Source organism: Sinohyriopsis cumingii, chromosome 1 (assembly GCF_028554795.1).
Source record: "Sinohyriopsis cumingii isolate HCF-2022 chromosome 1, ASM2855479v2, whole genome shotgun sequence".
Lineage (NCBI taxonomy): Eukaryota > Metazoa > Mollusca > Bivalvia > Unionida > Unionidae > Sinohyriopsis > Sinohyriopsis cumingii.
In genome coordinates this window covers 76,241,883-76,267,970 of record NC_142961.1, presented here as the reverse complement: position 1 = coordinate 76,267,970, position 26,088 = coordinate 76,241,883, and the positions used below count along the sequence as shown (strand labels likewise).

At 34.9% G+C, this 26,088-nt stretch overlaps 1 protein-coding gene across 1 annotated transcript in view; it reads right to left on the bottom strand.

Moving 5' to 3' along the window:
* Positions 1-24,566, bottom strand: part of LOC149807152 (kielin/chordin-like protein) — a 43,017-nt gene extending 18,451 nt beyond the window's left edge. Inside the window, exons 1-3 of the mRNA XM_089951668.1 lie at positions 24,480-24,566; positions 17,026-17,160; positions 12,992-13,134 (exon numbers count right to left, since the gene is read on the bottom strand). Of these exons, the coding sequence (XP_089807794.1) occupies positions 12,992-13,134; positions 17,026-17,160; positions 24,480-24,528 (327 nt within the window). The 5' untranslated portion in view covers positions 24,529-24,566. The remainder of the gene's footprint in view (positions 1-12,991; positions 13,135-17,025; positions 17,161-24,479) is intronic.
* Positions 24,567-26,088: the final 1,522 nt, after the last annotated feature.

Here is a 26,088-nt window from a genome sequence, read left to right as displayed (position 1 = left end):
AGATTCTAAAATAATTTTATACAAATCACAAACATCTGTCTGGTTACCACAAGAAAACAAAGATATCAGCAAAAAAGTATCGTTAAGTTTACTCAGGATTCGTCATCTGATGATACACGTCGCTGTACAAGATTAATCATGGGTCTAGCAGAATTATATTTTGTTGTCAAGGACCAGCGGCAAAAGGTGCGTTGTGGTCACGAATAAATGCAATCATGCAAGATGGACGAAAAAAAACGTAGGTAAAAAGGCTATCTACTACGAAGATGATTTGCCTCAGTTTACTCATTTGAGATCATCTATGCTGGCATACTTGTAAATAAATGGGGTGATGATGATCACCATATTTCATAATGATGTTAGTGTTGCCATGGATTCTTTCTATATTAGTCGTTTTCAAATGGATCATGTGAAACCATTTAGCGATGTTGCCAGCGATGCCGGTTGGGGGTCGTGACGAATAAAACACGAACAAATACATATATATTTTGAATCAGCTGACGTTAAAGCACCTGATGTTTATTATCGCAACGTTAATTTATCACAGATTTAATCGGCGCGGTCAGTATATGATCCAATCGCGAGACATAGTACGATATATCTTAACGGTTCTGGTGATTTTCGTAAAACAATGCGTGCGAGAGAATTACTCAAAAATTCAGATATGATCGTGTTTACGCCTACTCACCGGTTCGCCAGAGAGATGCACCATGCTGATGGTGTTAATGAATGCACGTATCATGGGTGAAAAATATATCCCGAGAATATTTATTTGGGATGAAATATGCACGGTGTTCGCCTGAAACAAAACTTATTCTCAATGATATTATCGAGGTTCCAGTAGATTCTGTAAAACGGGCGTTGTCGTTATTCCCATTCTGCAGGACTCTGGGATATGCGATAAAACTTCATTTGTCCTAGGAATTAACAGTAGTAGATACCAATATCTGGATTGGCGATGATCGCATGGAATGGTCAAGTTTAGTTTATTTCTGTGTCTAGAGTGACAAAAATATCTTAGTTATATCGGAATGTTTATGTGCTGGAGCTGTCAACAGCAGCAGTAGTTGCTCTACCGCCATCATAAACAACAGATTCAAAAGAAATTATCAAAACAGTGAAGAAAACAATAGCTGATTATGCGCAAGATGAGAATACAAACCAGTCCTATTTGATCTTGATGTGGAATTTGTAACAACGCTGAAACAACGACAAGAAAACTTTTATCTGTCGGATCATGTGTGTCTCTCCTCGCTTAAATGTTATTGGGATGAGCTGGCTGTATTCTAGTGAGGGTCCATACTTTATTTATTTGTATATCTCCAGATTCGAATTTGGCTCCTCTTTACTTAATTTATCGGCCAAAAATTTCCAAAAGGTTTAACTATACAGTACGGGAGCTGTATATTTGATTTGAAAGTCAATTAGTTAGATTGTGTTCTACACCATGTGTTTGTTTATATGTTTCCATGTGTGTGTTAGTGTTCTATATGGGGTGTTTTTCTTAGGTCCTTTTATGGACTTCACCACATCGCGTGGCGCCGTGTGATATAGCCCCATAACGTCATTACCTCTTACTTTCCCCATATAGATGCCCTGTCCCACCCTCATTAAGAATAGGTGAAGGAAGTAAATAAGGTAACTTGTGATTTGTATCAATGTTTGAAAATTATTTATTTTTAATAATTGAAATTATCTTATAGACACAGTTATGTACTTTAAGGATTCGAGGTTATTGGAATTTTTTAAATACGTTTGTTATTCTTTCATTGATATAACATGACCAGATGCCATCACTCTTTTAACAATATAGTCTGTTATTTTGATTATTACATTTTTTCCAAAGTTGCTATCTAGGTATAAAATGTTATTTCTTTGATATAGTTCTTTTTTGCATATTTCCATTATTAAATTAATTATTTCCTCTTTCAGTTTCACACACTGTGCAATCGCATGTTATTTAGTCAAATTTGCTATTTCATATAACGGGTACTTGACAATTGTTCTAATCATTTTTCTTCTCATGGCTACTTTTCCCGTTAACCATGAGTTGTGGAGATACTTAAAGATTAAACTCTGAACATTGTACGAGCCAATGTTGGCACAGTTTCTCCACAATCTGTTCCAGTTTACACTTATGTTTTCCTCTTCTACTTTGTTATTGATTTTCTTTGTTAAATTTTCTCTGATCCAGCTGTAGGTATTGCTTTGTTCCGTTTTCCATAATTCTTCTAGATCCCTGTATTTACATAATAATTCTTTTATATATCGAAAGTTCATCGGTAGTTCTTACTGAGATTGTTGATTTTGTATATATCTTGCCTATTTCTAACTGAAAATCTATACCAATATATGTAAAGAGCCTCCCACGGTGTTGGCTTGAGCATTCAAACGTTTAAACCTGTTTATTATATTTGCATCTTTTATATAATGGGGCTCGGTCGTGCTAGACCCCCTTTTCTTTTGGCCCGATATAGGTTGATTTTTGTACACAGTGCGTTTTAAAATTCGAAATATAATCAATGATTTTAGTATCTATTTTATCTAAAACATTATTTCCTATGTCAATTAAGTTTAAAAGGTAATTCATGTTGGAGTACATATACGTTTATGCAACTTGTACACGTTCCATTATGCATAGTGCTGTCAGTGCCCAGATTTGTATATTTACTTTTATTATCGTAGATACCTTTTTGCAGTTTTCTCTCTCTTCACTTTTTCCAATGTGAACTCCTAACGATTTGATCTTTTCTCTAATTAGGTGTGTGTGTGTGTGTGTGTGTGTGTGTGTGTGTGTGTGCAGTCCCGGGTGATTACCCTTCAAGTTTCCTATTTTCAGAATTTCCGTTTTGTCATGGTTAATTTTTGGACCGTGAGGCTTTTCCAAATGATTCATATTCCTTGACTAAGTGTTTAAAGGAAAAGGGGTCTTTAATGCAGTTAATGCAATCATCAGCATGTTGGAACATCTTGAATTCTTCTTTTAGATTTGGACTTTTCATTTCTTTAATCTTTTATACTTAGGTTTTCAATTGCCATTACATATAATAGCATTGACAGTGGGCATCCTTGCCTCACTGGATCTCTGTATTTCAAATTGTTCCGTAACAGCACCGTTAACATGTACCCTTGCATTTTTTTCTTATACAGGCTTTTAGTCCAGTTTTGGAAAATTAATCCACATTCAAATTTTTCTAATAATTTCTGTATAAAGTTGTGGTCTAATCTCTCAAATGATTTTTCTTGATCAAAAAGTACCTTAGCACATTTTATCCTGTTTCGTATGTATAGTCAATTATAGTTCCTGAGTTTAAAATGTTATTTGAAATTCTCCCTTTCCCTCCACATGTTTGGTTGATATTTATAACATTATCCATATATTTTTCATTCTATCAGCTAAAATTTTGCTTAGGATTTTATAATCAATATTTAGGAGGGAGATGGGCCTCCAGTTTTTAAGTTGCTCTCTGTTTCTTTTCCCTTTCTAAATTATAGTTATTTACCCTTCCCCCGTGGAATGGGACATTGTTCTGTTGTGTAGAAATATATTATTGTATAACCCTTCTAGAATGGGCACTAACTCACTTTGGAATTTTTGGTAGAAATCTGCAGTGAGTCCATCTCTCTCTGGGGATTTATCTTTCTCTAATTGTTTTTCGGTATTTTTTTATCTCTTTGCTATAGATAAGATCATCACACAGGACCCTGTGTTCTGATGATATTATATCGCATTGTATTTCATTTAAATATTCTATAATCGCATTTGGTTCTAGTTCCTGTTTAGTATATATATTTTCGTAATAGTCGCTATTTACTCTTAATGTTTCTTTCTTATCACTTATTTCCTTTTCATTGTTTATTAGCTTTTAATGTAGTTTTTCACCTCCTCTTCTCAGTTCGTCCCTCTAATGTAACCCTTCAGCCTTTTTGTAAATTTTATTATATTTCCCTGCTCTTATTTTAATTCCCTTGTTGTCCTCTTCTATGACTGTTCTTAGCATTTCATTATAATTTTTTCTGATATCATCGGTTAAATGTATTTTAAGATGTGTTTTTATTTCATCCTTTTCCATGTTTTGCATGTTTTTTCTCCGGTTTGAATGACAAATTGTTATCTCCTTAATTTTAATTTTCAGTTTATCCAAATCAAATATCACATTCATTATTTTGTCTCTCCCTAGGTTATTAATTTTTTCTAATTCCTTTTTAATTTCTTTAACAAAATCTTCTGTCCCCCAATTCTTTAAATTATTTATTTTCATTTCCAGAATTACTATTTTGTGATCTGAAATTTTGAAATCCCATATTTCTGCTTTATTGTTTGTGTTGTTTTGAAAATTTTCCACATAAAATTTGTCCAATCTACTTGCTCCGTTTTTATATTCACGTTTGAATTCTGTTTTAATTAGATTAAGTCTTCTGTATATATCTATTAAAGTTTGGTCCCCCAGTAATTTATCCATTATTTGTTTTGAACTGTATTCATTGGTCGATAATCCTCCTATTCTATCTATACTTTCCCCTATCCAGTTGAAATCCCCTACTATTATTAGTGAATCCATACTATAATCATTTAAGTATTTACTCAGGTTTTGGATAAATTCCTGTCTCTTATATTGGGTAGAAGGGCAATAGACGTTTATAATATGTAACTTATTTAGTATTATATGTATCATCTTTCCTTTTAAAATTGATATTTCATTTACTCTCTCCCAGTTAGTCCCTTTATTATTTCTGAAAACGAGATTTAAAAAATGGTACTAACAGCTGCTTCGCTTGGCGTTCAGCATTAAGAGGTTAGTGTTAGGACTGGTCGGCCTGGTGTCAGGATAATGTGACTGGGTGGGACATCATGCAACATGTCTGCCGCATGATGCCCCAGTGCTAGACATCACTATAAACTGCCACATTGCAGACATCGTAGCGATATGACTGAAAAATTGTTAAAGCTACGTTAAAAATCAAAATCACATCACATCACATTTTTGAAAACTGTTGTAATTCCCCCTTTTATGTCATCATTTTTAGAGTCATCAACGATTACAACTGCGTTCATTTTATCTTCGACTATACTTTTTAGCTCATTTGTAAAATTGTTATGTGTTTCCTGTAATAGAATGACATCAAACTGTGTTAACTTAATCAGTTTGTTTATTTTCTCCTCATCCAAACCATTTGTATTTATAGAGGCAATACAGAAGTTTGTTCCTTCCATTTTTTAATTCCTTCAGGTGGCCGCATTCTTCCAAACTTGCTGTTTATTCATTATTTATTATTTTTGTGTTAATTGATGATATTTGTGTGGTTTCGTTGCTGGAGGCATCTGCCCCCCCCCCCCCGGCTTCGCATTCAGAGTTTTCTACTGTTTTGATTGTATTTTTGGTTTTGTCTGTCACTTCAGTTTCTTTTCCATTTCCGTTTCCGTGTCCGTTTTTGTTATTTGGATGCTATTTATTATATGAGAGTCAATGTCTTCATCGTTGTCTGCGTTTCCATCTTCGCCATCGTCTCCATCTTTCTCCTGGTTTTCGCCACCTGTGTCAATGTCATCGTCGCTGGTGTCACTTAGGCAGGATTATTTTTGGGAGCAGTGACTTCGTTTCCCCCCACTGGGGAAAACTCCTCTGTCGGCGTCGTATTTCCACTTTGTGGCGTCTCTGACATAGATTTCCTTAGTTTCCTTTTCATTCTTGTGCCAGGTATTGGGGTGGAGGTTAGGGCTTGATACCAATTAGGCCTATTGGTCCCTCCTCCACTCCATCTCCCCCTCATATGTTTTTCCTTCCTTGTCCATAAGTGTTTGGAATCTGTTTGTCAGTTTTATTGGGTTGCTCGTATGGGAAGTTACTTTGTCTTTCTTGTATGGTGTTAAGAAGTTTGCCCTTTCGTGAATTGATTGTGGTTCTTCCCTTATTTCTGTCACATTGAAATCAAGCAAATGATTTTCCGTGTTTGTTTTACCTGCGTTTCTTATCTGTTTTAGGAATCTTACAATATCCTCCTGCATTTCTCCTTGCTCTTGCGCGTCTTGGTCTGTGTTAGCCTCTTGCGTATTTTCATTCGGATTGATCACGACTTCTGCGGATGTTGTATCTCTTTCATTGGCATATAGACCTTTGCAGTCTTTTGCCTCACGACGAATCTGTCTACATCTGGTACAGGGTATTTCTTTTTCGCTTCCCCCTGTACCAGGATTTGAGGCGGAATCCCATGAAGTAGTATAATATAGGAATTCTCTATGCGTCTTGTCTCATGACTGTTATTATCCTGCCTCCTTTTTTACACTATTGAAACCATAAACCGTAGCCATTTTATTATTCCTCACTATTACTTGTAACTTTTCTTGGATTTTCTCTATGATATCATTAGTGCCAAATTTTAGAGGGAGGCCTGATATGTGAACGTCTGTCGTTTTTGCCTCAACCTTACGTATTATCGGTTGACTTCGTGAAATCTCTGCCCCGTTTCCTCTAACCTTTATGAAGTTTTCCTTAACGAGTAGAGACTGTTTTTTCTTGTAGTAGAGGGTAAACTTGTTGGGTCTCACATTTTTTAATCCTTCTATTTCACGAATCTCTATCCCTTTCAACCTAAGTGCCGTTAAAATTTCTGCTTGTCTAGGACAATTTTCAATTTTACCGAAATCTAGCGTTTGGCATCCTTCAGGGTGAAAGGCTATCAATTGCTTGTTTCCCTCAGGTCCCTCTATTTTAGCTAGGAACTAATTCCGTAACGTTCTGCGCCCCTAGCGTTGTTCCAGTTGTGCACCCGCTTGAAAGTCAGCGGCCATTGTGTAAGATTAGATGATTTGTCTGACAGACTAACAGCGATTGCTCCATAATCAGTAACATCAGATGGCAGTGCACTTTCTCGAACTCGAAAATATGTCAACGACAGATTCCCTTAACAAATCTAGGTGTTTCGTCGAAAAAAAGTAGATCGGATGTAGCGTTCACAATTATGATTCTGATCGTTCCCCATAAATGTCATCAACGATGATATGCTCGTGCAACATGATTATTTTCAAAATCCATCAGCATTTCTTGAGATGGTTCTTGATGTCCGTTTATCCTCAGATAGACTTAATTAGCCCCAAATGGGTCGAATACCATATGATTTCGTATTTGAGAATTCTGTCGTGTGACATCCTGAGAAGCTATAAATACACCCGGTGCTGTAACTGTGTTGCGATGCGACACACCATGCAAATGTACCAACAGTTGTGCTTGTAATCGTGTCTGTGGTCATCGTCAAACATGACAATGTTGAGTTGCCTTCTCTGTCCATGAAAGAGAGCAGCCGTTGTTCTTCAACGAGTGATGGTGTCATTGATGGCATCCACAACGAGAGCTTTGTCCGCGTCCCATTTCGATGAAGCGCCACAGCGTACTAGATATCATAGCTTTCCGTGGCGTTCTGCACAAGTACAACTGTGTTTGGACCCGAAGAGAACTTTTCTAACATTTCTTAAGAAACCAAAGATTTGTGACAGCGATATTGCATAGCTAAATCTCCCTTGGGCATCAATTTGATTTTACGTGATAAGAATCCCAAGTTGGAATCAGTGTTGGCGTTGGCAAGCACATCCTCAACAACCGCGTTATTTACTCCACAGTCACTTTTAGCCCTTCGACGAAGATAAGATCTGTTATCGGCTTTGTCCACGGTATCTTTTGAGAACATCATTGATGGGCCAGCAGACCGTGAATTATCGTCAGAATATCTTGCGAGACCAATATCCTCGTGGTAACGTCAACGTTATCATGGCTTACTTCAATTTCTCGATTATCAATGATATATCGTGCACTGTTAAATATTAACAAATCCACCTTTTTGAGCATCATATGGATTACCATCGATTTTTACAAGTCTACCCTGAACTTCAATTAATGCATTGGCCGGTAGGAAATACCTTGATGTATCTTAGATTTGTAGTTCGATTCGTCCACGTTGGTTTGGTTCTCGTGCTTTATAGTAAAAGCACTGATAATGAAGCACATACTCATCCTTGAGTACTGGTGCATACATGTCAAATATGGGATCACACACACTTTTGAACACTTTAATTATTTTGGGTTTGGTCTATAACGATTATCTAACACTGATCAATAAGTGATTGATAAGCGATGACAACGGGCTAGACCACTACCAGCTATTAGTTTTGCGATTATGTTTTTTTTTCTTTTATCTCGTCAGCAGCTTGTTTTGTCAGAGATGTCCTACCAGCTAATTATTTCAACCGCTCATTTGCAGTTTGATTTATTATTTTGCTGACACTTGCTGCCATAACGTCGGTGCTGGGCAGTTTAACTTCCTGTGGTTTTCGTCGCACCATTCGTGCGATTCTGTCTTTGATCGCTGAGAATGCTTTACCAGCAACATCACCAATGGTGCCAATAACCTTCTCACGAACAACATTGATGACTTACATACCTAATTGTTATGCAATCGGCATAGTTGTTGGGGCTATCCTTCTAAATAAACATTGAATAAGATCGCCGAGTTCATCTCCGTAGATCATTTTATAAATGTGAATTTATCACCCTGACGTTTTCAGGTCCACATTGGACATTTTGTATAATCGTATTATTTTGTTATCGCCGATCTAAGTGATCACTCACTGTAGTAATCGTCGGTAATTTCATCGATCAGACGCTGCTGTCCATGAAGCCACCGGTGTATAAACACTGACAAATATCAGCTGCTTCATTAATGACGTCGCTGGAATTGTTGCAGGTTCGTCTACCATCAATGAGACTTTCCACTCGATCAACATCAGCGAGGATGTTATTTAGATGAAGTTTATCCTGAGTTACCGGCGATTCAGAGATCACATCAACGCCTTGTTTCCTACAAAGTCAATCGCGAGTGGCAAGGCCACTTGTTGCTGGTCCTTCAGGTGGCTCATCATCTACTGCCCTGTTAAAACTTTAAAAGATAATTTCTTTGATCTGATTAGTATTGGTAATACTACAACATAAATATTGATGCCATTTTTCATTACCTTTTAAGATTTTAAGATATTTAGGTTTGATACGTTTTTTCTTTCTTTCCACTCAAGCACGGCAATATGAAGTATTGGTCCTTATCCCTAATGACATTAATACCTACCTCTGTAAATTTATCTACCAAATTAATTTAGCTGAACATTTTCTGGTTGATTATCTGTAGCATCAATCTCAGAAGGAAATAACTTGATATCCTCTGTGGGTTGTTGTAATGGTGTTAGATCAACATGTGTTTCAGCTGGAAGGTATCGGAGGAAAGTTTTGGTTATTTTAGTTCTTTTTGCTGTCTTTTTGGTTGATATAATATTTTCTTCAATCGACGAAATAAGATCTTTAGTGGCTTTTGTGATTGGCTTAAATAACTGTTCTGTACCCTCTGTAAATTCCACATGAGCATCGTGGCGTTGTTGCAGCTGTAGTTTGACAGAATCACGGACTGGAAAATACTTCATAACTTCATCTAGGCATTGTCCGTCTAATTTTTCAGTTGGAGATTCCATAGTAAGCGCAGAATCACTCATTATTTTTACAACAACGAGTGAGTGGGGTGCGTGTGTGCTTGATTACAAATAAAGAAACCAAAAACTCTCCGAATCTCAAATATTTCGCACTTAGTGATCCAACAATTGAATGGAAAAGGAAAAATGGAAAAAGAAAAATATAACAATTATCCAAGATTCAACAGATATCCAACAATTTTCAACTTGGTCGCAGACTCTGCCTATTGCTACTATTTTTTAAGGTCAGATTAGAGTATGCTGCCTCTGTGAGTCTCACGTAAATTTAGGTCATTCGCGCGAAATTATTTTCTTATCTTGTTCATAAAATCGGTTGATTCAACATAGGATGTTTTATTGATGGGTAACAAAAATTTGTCGGCCGCCATTTCTTATGTCTGTCCACCCCTCTTGCTGCTCTTTCAGGACTGGAAGTTGTTAGATATTCATGTGAAGGGGTTATTTCTAAATGGAGAAATTCCATATTTCCTATTATGTATTTGTGGTTATGTATTTGTGATCGGATATTTGCCTAAGTTGATTTGGAACAGGAGACAGCGGGAATCGTATCACATGCGAGAAAATAAATCGTTTGAGCTATTTTACCATTAAAAATTCTGCGGTTTGAGAGTCCTAACGTTCTTTGAGCTGAGAGACCGGTTTATGTCTATATTTTTCTATGAACAGAGGTGAGTTTGTTTGCTTCTAGAAGTTAACATTTAAACCACTATTATATGGGGCGAATTCCTTGGTATAGGATTACCTCCCACCCCTCCCCTCATGCACGCTATCGTGGGACCGATATCTTTAATTTTATTTGTTGTTGTTGTTTGTTGTCTAACGCCATTTTTCAGAGCATCATAAAAAATGGTATAACGAGTCTCAGTGGGATAAATTCGACATATTCAGAAAGACCTGACTTCTTGTTCGTTGTGAAATGTCGAATTTTGAAGTATAGAAAATTGAATGCATTTAGGAATTAAAGTTACCGCACTTAAGCCAGGAAAGTCTTTGTTAAGGGTCACGCTGAACTTTCGTCGTTCATCAACCCCTTGTCAATGTAAGCTTCAAAGGAACAATATTTCCGACCCAGTGATATTGACCGGGGTATCTTAAAACGGTTTTTAGAAGTTAACATTTGAGCCACCAAGCCTAACCGCTTGGTAGGAACCTATGTCCACTTATCATATTTTCAAAGGAAAAATTGTCACGCACTGTCGTACATAGATTCTGAGCTGTCTAAATTTGACGAAAGAAATTATTTCTTTAGGAAGGATTAGGGTCCCTTGATTAGAATTGGGTAGAATAAATTAGGGCGCACACTTTAGAGCAATCTGACTTTAAAGTGACGACTCTAGTCGAACTTCTTTTGTCCGAAAATTTCCTAGAAGATGAAACTTTGTCTCATCTTCGTGGAAGCCTAAGATTAGTGCTTTCCTCGTGAAACTAGAAAGGGACTAGATGGTGGTGGTGTTAAAGGAAAGGCATGTTTAGTGCTAGGACGCGCAAGTCCTGAAAATACAGCGACGAGGTACGCAATTTTAGTTTCACGTAATATTCTATTATTTGATTGCTTGTTTTATGCAAATGTGTTTGCTCTGACTAGGTTTCTACATTATGTATCGTTTATTCAATTAATGGAAATGTGTTGATGTTAAAGTTGTTATGCAACTTGCTTTATTCAACTTCATGAAAATATGTTGATGCCAGAGTTATTATGCCATATATTTTATTCAATTTCATTGAAAGTGTTGATGATAGAATTGTTATGCAAGTTATTTTTTTAATCATACAGTGTTTAGTTCATTGGTAGAATTGATTGCATGCGCTCCAAATGTTCATATGGTTATATGAAATAACTCCCTTTGTTGTTAGGACGATACAGATCATCGTGAGTTAACGATAATTACCTAATTATATCTGATTTTGTAATGCTTGGATAATCTTGTAGTTAAGGAATGCCGTGAGTTACATTTCTTTTCAATTTCATGCAATATTGATCGAACATGTAGTAGCATATGTAAATTAATACGGTAATACTTAGTAGTCACGTAGTAATTTAAGACTTGCCGCTGGAAAGCAGGTCAATGTCCTACCATACTAAGTCAGAATTTACTCAGTATGTGGATAGCCACAGGCTCTGAATAACGATTAAGTGAATTGTATACATGTCCATAGAAGGTATACGGTATTATGGGGTAAATTTGTCCTTTAAGGAACGGCTTTCGGAGAGAAGGCCGAGACTGTCCGAAGACAGGAATACGGAGAAAGGAAAGAAAGAAGGACGAGGTTAGAATAAAGGGACCAGGAAGTTCATGAAGGGGAGAACCTAGAGTTCATGAAGGATGAATTAGGAGACGTTGATATACGGTAAAAGTGAATGAATGTGATGCAATCAATCGTGGACATTGCGCTCTCTTCACCTCGCGTTATGATCATGCAAATACTCCAAATTGGACACACCTGTTAAATTCTACTCATATATTCTAACTTGAATTTGAATTACTGTTTTAATTTGTCTGATTAAATTTGTTTTTTTTTTCCTTTTCAAAGGGGTCTCGTATTGTTTTGTTTCTTCCTAGTATTCTCGCTCAGTTCTCTGTTGAAATTCCATTCTTCTTTCACTCCCGTCGGGCTATAATATTGAGGGAGGTCATCCTCTGGATAACGCCAGTCAAACCCAATTAACCACCCATCTTTATAAGAGGTCTGCGTTACATTCTCAATTCCATTTGGGGAATCGTTTCGACAAATGGCTGCTAAAATATTTTTGTATTAGTTAAAATAAAAAGTTTTATTTCCCCATAAGGCAGAGTAAGAAAATTTTCCCACGATCGCTAATCAGTATAAAATACTTCTTAAGAATTTCATGGGTTTATTTAGACCAACAGAAACACATAAAGGGATGTGTTAACGTGTGTTAATAGTAAAATACTAAACTGCACACCCTTTATGCAAAGTGTACAGACTAATATTACTAGTGTATACTTTCAAGGTGCGATCTATAATCTAACATTATTAAACGTTTTCTTTAGGCTTGTGTCTAAAAGTCATTGATTAAAACTCATATAATACATAAAGTGCGAGTGTGTCTAATGCCTATGTGACAATAAATCTGGTTCTGCCTGAATCGTCACTCGTGTGGTTTGAATCACTCAGCTGTTTTAGCGTCCTTAATTTAGCTGAATTCTAAACATGAATCCGTTTGTGGTCAATCGTAACTAATGGCTTAATCATTACTGATAAACAAGTTAATGGAAGAACAAACTATAGCTGTATGGTTTGCTGAGACATTCAGGAAACGCTGGACAAATGTCATTTTCGAGTGTAAAAAGCCAATTTTATTCATCATCTTCGAGTGTAAAAGCCTATTTTGTTCATCATCTTCAAGTGTATATAGCCTATTTTATTCATCATCATAAGTGTAAAAAAAACGATGTTATTCAGCAGGCATAAATATACTATTATCAAGGACCAGATAATTTACGACACAACTAGAGGACCGGGCAAGCACGCCATTAGCGTACATAAGACCATGCCATTGTTGCAGCCGCATGTGTTGCAACCATCAGACGACTTGAATCTGTCTCCGGTATGGTATGTTACTCTATTGTATGTACATCCAAGACCTATAATAATAATAATAATAATAATAATAATAATAATGATAATAATAATCTTCACGATGATGATGGTGGTGATGAAATAAAACTGGGGTGGAGGGTGGAGCATGACTTGCAAGCAGCATTTCAAAGATAATAGTCTTCATATGCAAATCAAAATGCGTTTGGTCCATATTGTTTGAGGGAAGTGGGAGGTGGCGCAATTATATCTTTAAATATCACCATCTCGTACGAGAGCAATACAAATTAAAATTAGAAAAGTTACAAACGTAGAATTTGTTCATGCTAAACACTCGCAGTACACCACTTTAATAAGAGATTAATGGTCACAAAAGTAAAGAAATTTACTATCCCACCCTAACACTTGTTAGACAATATTAAAATAAAGAAAGGATGTTTGCTTGAAACGGTTAAATAACAGATATCTTTCATCCAGTTGGTTTTCACCCACGATATGAAATATATCCATTATTCTCTCGAAGTAAGCAACTTTTCTTTTTGTTTTTTACTAAAACGTATTGGCAAACAATTTGTATGACAGATTAAAGTAGCAGATTTCTTATTGAATCCCACACAATGTAAGCGGTTTACCGTTATGTTTTGCTGTGTTTTATGAATGTTTGTATAGAAAATATAAACAACAACATAAGTATCTCTGATTTAATCTAAAGTACACTATCTGTAGCAGTTGAAAAAATAGGGAAAAGAAATATTGCTAGAGTAGACAATACCAGCTTTTCAAAGTGCAAAATATGAATTATATATATATATATATATATATATATATATATATATATATATATATATATATATATATATATATATATATATATAAGAAATATAAAACAGTTCGGCTCCTTTTTCATTTCTTATATTACAACATTTCTTTCTTCAGTTACAGTTACAGAAAATTAAACATGCCAACTATAAACTGTCCAATGTTCTTCTTATTATTACTCAAGTAAACGAGAAAAAAGATTTTTCACTCAGAAGTAAAATATATATTCATTAGTTTGAATTGGAAATGTAAAGATTGTACAAAATAGATGAAATGATATTACAGTATAGAAAATGAAGATTGTATAAATAAAAAACAGTACACGTTAATGTGGGAAACAGTAAAGTAAGGATCATTGTACTCGTACACGAAAAGATAACTTCTCATTTACCTTTTGAGTGCAAATTATGAACTATAAAGTAAAGTCATGTTCTCGAAAAGTTATCAAATTTGGATAATTTGCATAATCAAGAGTGAAATCTTTTAACCGAGAAATCGAGTACATGCCAATCAACAATAAATCCAGTAAACGAGTTATATAGTTTACGGCAGGGCGTACTTGTTTATTGTGTCTAGTCTATGTTATAATTCAGTTAGGGATGCTAACTAGTCAGCTAGGGACATACATTAATCTTCTTGACCAGGGTTATTAGCTGTCAAACTGCGACCAGAAGACCCTAATTATAATTTAGTATCTATTCGAATTAAGATATGACAATATCTGACATAACGAGAGAGGGGATAATGTTCTATCCCAGAAGTGAAAACCCGACAAAATATTTAGGTTTATCTACTTTACAAGGGAAATTGCTCCATATATACCTGAATCTAGAGAGGGCAGAGAGAAGGCAACCAAATTAATGACCGGAAAGAGCAGAGAAAGAGAGAGAGAGACAGAGAGAGAGAGAGAGAGAGGGGAATACGTTGGCTCTGACGATTAACCTACATTGAATGTGGTGAGACTAGCAAGCAACCATGTTATGCGGGCATGCTGGGCAATTGAGTTCGACCGCTCACTCGATTTCATGATGAAATTTGTCTTACCGGTATAAACAGAATGTCCAATTGCACTGCTTAAAAACTCGGTAGTTATTTTTTTAAGAGAAGTATTTCCTTCAAATGTCTTATTTCATTTTATTTATATAATTAATTAAACTGTTAAATTCTGTATACGGGGTCTCAGGTTTCGATTTATTCGGTCTATAAATTTAATAGTTTAATTTATTATGTACTTGATCGTGCAATAACACAGAGGTCGATCATCCTCTCGATAAGGACAAACCAACCAAACACCCAGTTACATATATATATATATATATATATATATATATATATATATATATATATATATATATATGTATATATATATGTATATATATATATATATATATATATATATATATATATATATATATATATATATATATATATATATATATTAAGAACAGAATAAAAATAGGAATAGCTTTTCAAAATCACATCGTATAAATTATGATTCGCTGTTGATCGTGACGCTATATTTTGTGACCTGGAAGTATTATACTAGAAAGATTTAGCATCGTTGGATATAAAAACAAATTACAGAAATCCAAAATTTCCAAACTATAATATAAATCTACCGCCAACCTGTATGCATACATTTTTGTAATACTTCTAGGGTTGATTAACAGCATGCAATAATACGATTTTAAGATATACTGAAGAAATCAAACTGGGTAAAATTAAGCATATATATATATATATATATATATATATATATATATATATATATATATATATATATATATATATATCTACCATAAAAAAAATGTTCATCTATATTGATACTGGTAGCCGCACGATCTTCTATTGTTATCTTTTCTACAATAGGTTTTTGAATCATAAACTTTTTGAAATCCATTTGTTTATACCTTCCATTTAGTATGCAGGCAGCAAACTCCTTAATACCGAAATTCACACGGTCTTCTACGAAAGTCCTTATTTAGTCGGCACTTTTAAGGTACCTGTTTATTAAACTGCTAACGATTCCAGGCAATGCTGCTACTTCCTTGTCTAGCTCGAAGGGATGATTGTTAATATTTATTTAGTCTTTTAATTTTAGAAAGAAACCAGTGGTCTTTCTCTCATACGTCAGTACCTTCTCCACTATCGCATCCCATTAAATTGTTTACAAAATTTGTCATAGACAATTGATATAGTCATGGGTATTGCAGTAGCGAAATTAGATGTTGTTATACCGGTTTCTTGAAACAATTGTTCTAGCCTTTCTCCCAAGAGTAATTTTTCTATAACAATTTAATTAATAGTTATGATGTTCTCTCTAAAAACGGTCTCAAACTGTTTTAAATACCAACTAATTACACTGTATACTTTCAACATTTTTCCTATTCTTTCACTGTATTATTTTATTTAGATCGATGTCTTTGCTGACATACATTTTAACATCTGGTTTCAAAGATTCTATTTATGATTTGACAGCTGCTATATCATTTACATAACCACATAGTTATATTTCCACTTGTTCTGTGAATAATATTTTTACTAGCGGTGGAAGTTCTCCACTTTGAACTCTTGTGGAGTATGCTTCAATTATAATCGCAACTTCTTTTATCTGTTCATTCGTGACTATTATTTGCATCTCTATTCCATTGGGTACGCGTATATTTATTGCATACCTTTGTTCCAGTGTGGGTTATAACGGATATTTATTCTGTGTGTGGTTTCGTCCAGGCTAAGCCGATGTCCGTCTCAAACGTTTTCTGTTATCCCTAAGTCTATTTAATATGTCCTGAATTCCTCTGTTATGGTGATGGTAGGAGCAGTTTGACTATTTCTTTAATCTGTAGTATTTAATTCTAAACAAAAATATGACTTTTCGCTTTATTGAACCCGATGTTGAATAGTTTTTTCAAACCACCATTTTGAATGATCTTCAAGTTAGTTACTCTTACTTCCAAAATCAGATGTATAAATCGCCATCATAAGTATCTTTAGACATGTGTCTTACATGTTTATTTAAAATGTCTAGTTCGAGAGTTCATTCCATTTATTTTTTGTCAAAATCTCATCCACATAGTACTACAGTGGTGTGGCAAAATAACTACAAAAGCTATACATACCGGTTGGAGTCTGACAAGTGTGTCCACAACCGTTTGAGCAACATTTCTTTTGTCCCAAACAGTCGGAATCTGAGGAGCACATTTCCACACAGGTTCCGAAGCCGGATATTCTTGGACATGTTCCGGGCTTGAGTGCTGAAAGGAATAATGTATTTTTTTCTCCATAAAATATTTAAAAAAAAAGGATTTTACCTTTTTGTTCCTTTATGCCGTTGTATTAGACAAGATTCACTTTTACAGCGTTTATTAGCTTTCACTGTTAATCGGTGTTTCAGTTTGACATTTTCTAATGTATTTTGTCATACCCTTATTTTAAACAACCAAACTGTTGCTCCCATGTATTTAATTAACCCAGTGGGAAAAGAACGAATAGTCAGTTATAAAAATGCGATCACCCTCTTCTTTTAGCTTCCGCAAGGCAAGTAACAAATTGTCAACCATGTGATGAAAACATTTTCGAGAATAGACGAAAAGGAAAAGAAGAATACTTTGTTTATTTTTGTCCTGTCTATAACAAGTGCCAAACAAAAGGCCAAAGATAATTCCACTTTTGATAGTTATGATATTTACATCGTCGTCCGTTCACTTATTTGGACTGCAAGAGCAAACTTAAAGACCTAATAATATTTCCTACCTTAAATATTTTCAGCATGTTATTTTTTATCTTTTCTAATTTCATGATGTTTGTTTTTGTAATCATATCATTATATATGTTTTTTTTTATGTTATAGGTGTTGCCCAATGCTATAAAGAGATTAGAGCTTCTAAAATTAGGAGCTATATAAAGTCCTTATTATTATTATTATTATTATTACTTCCAACTTGTACGATGAAAACCGAGCATTCTCTTGCAAATATCATTTGGAAAATCTAACAATCTTGGTTTGATAAAAACAACACTATACATCACAACATTTGTCGTATTTACTTATCTAACCCATATTTGAATAGTGTTATATATTTTTATAATAATAAAAATAATAATAATAATAATAATAATAAGAAGAAGAAGAAGAAGAAGAATTTGAATGATATAACTTTGTGACTTTGTAACTTGTTTTGAACGTATTCCATGAGATGAAAAACTCCTTACACTCATTTTCGTGTTCAATTATGTTTTTAATCTCTATTTTTATCTCCATTTTTTTATTAAATGTTTCTATTCTACCACTTAATGCTAGAGAATGATTTTACTCATTTCGATTTTGAATCCATATTAATAAATTAAAATCTTTTATTCTAAATGTTCTCGTGGTAGTTTATTCGTTGGTCTTATTCATCACTATTAGTTTGTGCAACACCAATAGTATTTACTAGTTCTTGAGCTATTGCTTTGTACGAAACCAATATTATTCACTAGTTCTTGATTTATTAGTTTGTACGACGCCAATAGTATTTACAAGTTCTTGATCTATTACTTTGCGAGACACCAATATTATTTACTAGTTTTTCATCTATTACTTTGTACGACACAAATATCATTTACTAGTTCTTGTTCTATTACTTTGTACGACACCTATAGTATTCACTAGTTCTTGAGCTATTACTTTGTACGACACCAACAGTATTCACTAATTCTTGATCAGCCAAATCGTTTCAATTTGTTAGATTATTCTTCTCAAGCAAGCAGTAAGCCCATTTTCAGTTTGGGTAAAATCGATCTCTAAATATTTTCCCTTTTTCATCAAACTGTTTTCTTTCCATCACAACTTTGTTCGATAGCTATTAATCTATTGTAATTTTTTCTCTATACGCTTGAATGATTTTCACTATATTAGAATTTAAAGTTTTCTTTATCTATGTATCAGCATATTTGTGTACAAACTTCCAAATAACTAAATAAATAAACCTTATTTGATGTTTTTGGTTGTTGTAATATAATCTTAAGTTTTCGATTTTTTGGGAAATAAAGCAATAACCAAAAAAGTATCTGTTTTCAAATGTATAAATTACATTTTATGTTGCGAGGCTGTCTGAAAAAAACACAATTTTATTTCAAGGGAACGATATATAAATCGATTCGTTTGTATAAGAAATATATCTAAATTTAGATGGTCAAGACTTAACGAACTAGATGGAGATGCCACTGAGAATGACGTACGAATTAGATGGAGATGTCACTCAGTCTTAAGTTCAAACTTGACTGACATGTCACTGAGACTGAATTGCGAACTAGATGGAGATTGAGATACAATTGAGAGTGAAGTGCGAACATGGAGATGAAACTGAGATATGGAGTATAGGATTTTAGTCTCAACTGCTATTAGCTAGGGCACTAAATATGGGACAAAAAGATATTACAACCAAAGTAGTTCCTGGCGTGTTTGAAGTATTAGGCACACTAATTCCTTCGGGTGTTACGAAAACTGCATACTGTTGAAACGCTATAACGCCAGACTACAATATTTGCATAGGAAGCCCGTTTGAAATAGATTACAATCTCTGGAAAATGATTGATATGGAAGCCTAGTAGTCGCATTAGAGAACATAACGAAAATAAGCCATTCTGTCCTATGCCTGGAATCGGACATAGTTTGTTATAGGTAAAATTCACTCAACACATAATGTTGACGTGTGTGAGCTTCAATATTGATTGAAGTAAGAATATAGAACTACATTTCCTAAAATCTTTATATAGATACAGTTATGTATAACTTGGATTGCCCGATGTCCTGAACTAGCCAATATATATGTTGGACAAGGATCTGATGGCATGAGATTAGTCACACTTAATTGGAATTTAAAGGAATGAAAAACCCCAGTTTCGTTTGCTTTAGTTACACACCACCTTGATTCCTGTCCCGTCCACTTTCGGATCATCATTTTCCGGCTGTTAATCTTGTCATGTTTAGTGTAGTCCGTAATTGAATCTTAATATGTGAATATCGCGCGGACCGCTGAAATATGAATCTCCGAAGATCGACAAAAGACGCTTCTCAGACAGACAATGGCTTTATTCAGCGTGATTGGAATAAATTAAATGTTTTACAAAGGTACAAATAAATAAGCCGATTAATACTGCTGTATGTCTGGAACTTTTTCCTTTAAACTGCATTAACACCAAATCAGTAATCATTTGATATCGTTAGCGGATTATTCGATCTTACAGATCACTATAAATAGCTATAGTCTCCTCTAATCGACACCCCCACCCAAAGTAAGATCTTGAGAAGAAAATAAAATAAAATATTTTAAGGTATTTTTAGTCACCGACAGGAACAACAAAAACACAAATATTCGAAAAAAGTGTCTGACATGAAGAACATTTACTATTTGAGAATATACTGGATATATGTATTCGATGATAGACGTCATTTGTTTGTTGGCCTTCAAAGATATTTTTAAAAGTACATTCTTAAATTGTATCAGATGGAAACAAACATATGAAATTTTCTGCAGATTGGAAGAAGACCAACAAGTCCTTCTCCGCCTTTTTTATTTAAACATAACTGGTGGATAAGGACAGCTGTGTGAAAACAAAGTTCCTGTTGTCCTTGGATTTGAATTGCTGAGGCATGCGTGGACACCAACATCACCCCATGGCAAGAGCAAGGTTTAGTAACGGTACCGATCACTAGTCAGTTCCCGTTATTGTTGTTGAAGTACCAATGGCTTAACAAGAAACCAGGAAAATCCACAGCAAGAACATCCGACCTATGGTAAGCTACTGGCAACTTTCTCACATACTCACTTTAGCAGTGCCACCATGGGCCCCATCATTTCCCGTTGATATATGCCTTGCTAGTCAAGTTAGGCCCTGCCAAACATAAATATTGTACCTGTTGTCCACTCTTTGCATTATCTATTTATCTGGTGCTTCTCAACGGTTTCCATCGTGACTAAAAATAACCATTTTTTATTTTGTATTTATTTACTGGGGACAATGGAGTATTTCATTTGGTATGTATTTATGGGGGAGGAGTATTTTATGTTGTGTCTGTATATGGGGGGGGGGGGTTAGCGTGTTGACATCACATAAAGAAACTATTTTACGTTTGATAATTTGCACAATTACAAATTAGCTGTTATTGTCACTAACAGGCAACTAAAACAGTTAAATACACCTGCTGGTCATTCTAAATAAACATAGTATATGCATATACGAATGCATATCACACATAAAATACATAGCTATATTAATATGGAGTACATAATCCAGTACCTAACAATGCAGAGTTCAAAACATTCACACTCACATAATTAAAGAACAATGACGACATTAGTCATATGATTTTGAAAAACATACGTAAACAAGGAGAACGGGAAAGGTATGAACCAGAACGTATTACTTATCCTGGACACGTGGCAGGAAAAAAATTCCACCGTCCTAGGAGCGTTATAACTTATGAAGGTGTTTGTCAAATTTTGAGTGGTATATTTATTTTGCTAGGCCGTGGCCAAACACAATACGTGACGTATGCTCATTTTTCCATCAGTTGTCATACAAATACCTGGAATTGTAACATTATTTTCTCCATAGAGACAGCAGCTACGTGGCTCATTAATTACCTATAGTATTAGTACAATCGTGATTACACAATGCATTAGTATCATGACTATGAGTTATGTATGTATGTATGATTTCTTGTCCTTAGGTGTGAAGACAAAGAACAAATGATAATCTCAGAAACATAAATTGAACATTTTTGATTTTGAAATGTGTACATGTTTGTATGAGAGAGAGAGAGAGAGAGAGAGAGAGAGAGAGAGAGAAATGTGTGTATGTTTGTATGAGAGAGAGAGAGAGAGAGAGAGAGATTACTTACCCAGTGCGACACTAACTACGAAAAGTATAATGATAATGATTTCTTTCATTCTAATCACGTAATGTGCTTCACCAACTCGTATCTTAATCGGTGATTCAGTCTGAATTTAAAGACATGTACTTACTTATATATATATATATATATATATATATATATATATATATATATATATATATATATATATATATATATATATATATATATATACTAGAGTGGTGTGTGGGAAGGGTCTAGTATTAATCACGTTTTCTTTAGCCAGCTCCGCTGAGCAAAGCAAAACAACATGTTTTCTTCAAACATGAATCTGGAGCCCATACTTCTAGATTTTTAAATATATCCCATTGTTTTACTAGGTTTCCATGGATGTGCCCGATGAAGACAAACAAAAAACAAAACAAAGAAACAAACTTTGTAACAATATTTGATGAAAGGTATAAATGTGGGCAAAAGTTAAGGGCCAAAGAGGAATTGACATTATGCCATAGGTTTACATATAGGCCAGACTTAAGGATCAAATGATAATTAACATTGTCCCATACGTTTACATGTAGGCATCACTCAAGGGCCAAACTGGATTTAATATTAGCCCATGTTTTCATGTAGGCTACATTTAAGGGCTAACGGGATCAACATTAACCCATATGTTTACACGTATGCAATACATAAGGGCCAAACGGGATTTAATATTAGCAGATAGGTTTACATGTTGGCAGTACTTATGGGCCAAGCGGGATTTAACATTAGCCTATAGGTAAAATGTAGGCAAAACTTACATTTGAAGCCAAATAGCTATCGCATGTAAGGTTATGGAGTGCAAGAATTTATAGCCTTAACGGTAATGTTAATGTTAACATTTTTATCTAAAATCCAACACACACCTTTACAATCCAACACACCACAGCTGTGGTCATGTCTTCTCGCATAGGTAGGGCTATGGAGTCTAAAACTTTATAGCTTCACACGAATGGAGTATAAGACAGTATCATCCCCGCCAGGACTGAATACCACGAGTAAAAAGTGTTTTGTGTTACCGTCACAAGTATACATCAAACCTGGTAAATTATAAACGGTATGTTGTTATTATTATAGAATGTGGTAAAGGATGCTTTATTGGAATATTTTGAAAATGGAAGTATCGAGGGGAGGGGCCGAGATTTTGTCTGTAACCCGCACGATTGTATGGTTTCAGAGGCGAATGATAATGTTAACATTTGTATCTACAATCCAACACACACACACACACACACATTTAGAATTAAATGCACCACTCATACATTTGAGACCATATCTTCTCCGTATGTAAATATATGGAGTCTAAGAATCTATTGCTCAAAACGGGAATTCTAAAATTAGAATTTGCATCTATAATCAATTACACGCCACATATTCTATCCAGCAAGCGATTTCTGATTGCTATCCCAGACGCGCGCACACACACACACACACGAAATCCAGCATCAGGTTTTTTATTACTATCCAAACACACAACCTAAAAACCAGCATGCGGTATTTGATTACTATCGAAACACACCACATATACTGTCCAGCACCCGATCTTTGATTACTATCCCACAGTACGATTTAGCGAGAAGGATAGGTGTTTATACACATGTTTTACTTACAAATCACAGATATGCTATCATCCTAGAGATGGGTAGGATGTAAAAAAAGAGGATTAAAAAGACACACCAAATATACCATATTATCATACACAAGTAGGCAAGGGTAAGAATGTTTATACACACGCTATAAATACATTCAAATAGGGGTCTACGTGAATATAATATTAACATTTTTAGATACAATCTCACACAATATCGGATGCTTCGCAACGGTTTCCATCGTGACTAAAATAACCATTTTTTATTTTGTATTTATTTACTGGGGCAAAGGAATATTTAATTTTGTATCTATTTATGGGGGAGGAGTATTTTATTTTGTGTCTGTTTATTGGGGAGGGGTAGCGTGTTGGCATTACATAAAGAAACTTATTTGTACGTTTGATAATTTGAAGAATTACAAATTAGCTGTTAAATACATCTGCTGGTCATTCTAAAAAAGGAAAGTATATGTATATACGAACGCATATCACACATAAAATACATAGCTATATTAATATGGAGTACATAATCCAGTACCTAACAATGCAGAATTCAAAACATTCACACTCACATAGTTAAAGAATATTGACGACATAGGTCATATGATGTAGAAAAAACATACGTAAACAAGGAGAACGGGAAAGGTATGAACCAGAACGTATTACGTATCCTGAACACGTGGTAGGAAAAAAATTACACCGCCCTAGGAACGCTTTAAACTTATGAAGGTGTTTGTCAAATTGCGAGGGGTATATTATTTTGCTAGGCCATGAACAGACAGATTAATTGACGTATGCTCAATTTTCCATCAGTTGGCATGCAAATACCTGGAAGCATAACATTATTTTCTCCATAGAGACAGCAGCTACGTGGCTCATTAATTACCTATAGTATTAGTACAATCGTGATTACACAATGCATTAGTATCATGATTATGTGCTATGCGTATGAATTCTTGTCCTTAGGTGTGAAGATAAAGTAAAAAAAATGATAATCTCATAAAACATGAATTGAACATTTCGATTTGAAATGTGTATATGTATATATGAGAGAGAGAGAGAGAGAGAGAGAGAGAGAGATTACTTACCCAGAGCAACACTAACTACGAAAAGTATTATGATAATGATTTCTTTCATTCTGATCACGTAATGTGCTTCACCAACTCGTATCTTAATCGGTGATTCAGTCTGAATTTAAAGACATATACTTACCTATATATAGACGAGAGTGGTGTATGGGAAGGGTCTAGTATTAATTACGTTTTCTGTTGAGAGTGCGCTGAGCAATGCAAAACAACATGGAGCCCATACATCTAAATTTTTAAATATATCCCATTGTTTTACTAGGTTTCCATGGATGTGCCCGATGAAGACAAAAGAAAAACAAACAAAAAACAACAACAAAACAAACAAAACACGAAGTTTTTAACAATATCTGATGAAAGGTATACATGTGGGCAAAAGTTAATGGCAAAGAGGAATTGACATTATGTCATAGGTTTACATATAGGCATGACTTAAGGATCAAATGGGAATTAACATTGTCCCATACGTTTACATGTATTCATCACACTCAAGGGCCAAACATGATTTAATATTAGCCCATAGGTTTTCATGTAGGTTACATTTAAGGGCTAACGGGATCAACATTAGCCCATATGTTTACACATAGGCAACACTTAAGGGCCAAACGAGATTTAATATTAGGCCATAGGTAAAATGTAGGCAAAGCTTACAGTTGAAGCCAAATAGATCGCGCATGCAAGGCTATGGAATCTAAGAATGTATAGCCTCAACGGGAATGTTAATGTAAACATTTTTATCTAAAATCCAACACACATCTTTACAATCCAACACACCACGGCTGTGGTCATATCACCTCGGATAGGTAAGGCTAACGAGTCTAACAATTTATAGCTTAACACGACTGGAGTATAGAACAATATCATCCCCGCCAGGACTGAATACCAAGGGGACAAAATTGCTCCAGCAAAATGAAAGATAGGACATAATCCCCTCCACTAGTTTTTCGTGTGACCGTCATACATATACATCTAACCTGGTAACTTCTAAAGGGTCTGTTGTTATTATTATAGAATGGGGTAAAGGATGCTTAATTGGAATATTTTGAAAATGGTGGTATCCTGTGGGGGGGGGGGGCGGTGATTTTGTCTGTACCCCGCACGATTGTATGGTTTCAGTAAGGAATGATAATGTTAACATTTGTATCTACAATGCAACACACACACACACACACACACACACACACACACACACACATTTAGAATTAAATGCATCACATACCTTTGAGACCATATCGCCTCCCATATGTAAATCTATGGAGTCTAAGAATCTATATCTCAAAACGGGAATTCTATAGTTAGAATTTGCATCTACAATCCATCACACACCACAAATACTATCCAGCAACCGATTTTTGATTGCTATCACACACACACACACACACACACACACACGAAATCAAGCATCAGCTTTTTCATTAGTATCCAAACACAACCTACAATCCAGCATGCGGTATTTGATTACTTACGAAACACACCACATATACTGTCCAGCACCCGATCTTTGTTTACTATCCCACCGTACAATTCAGCGAAAAGATTGGTGTTTATACACATAATTTACTTAAAAATCACATACATGCTATCATCCTAGAGAGGGGTAGGATGTAAAATA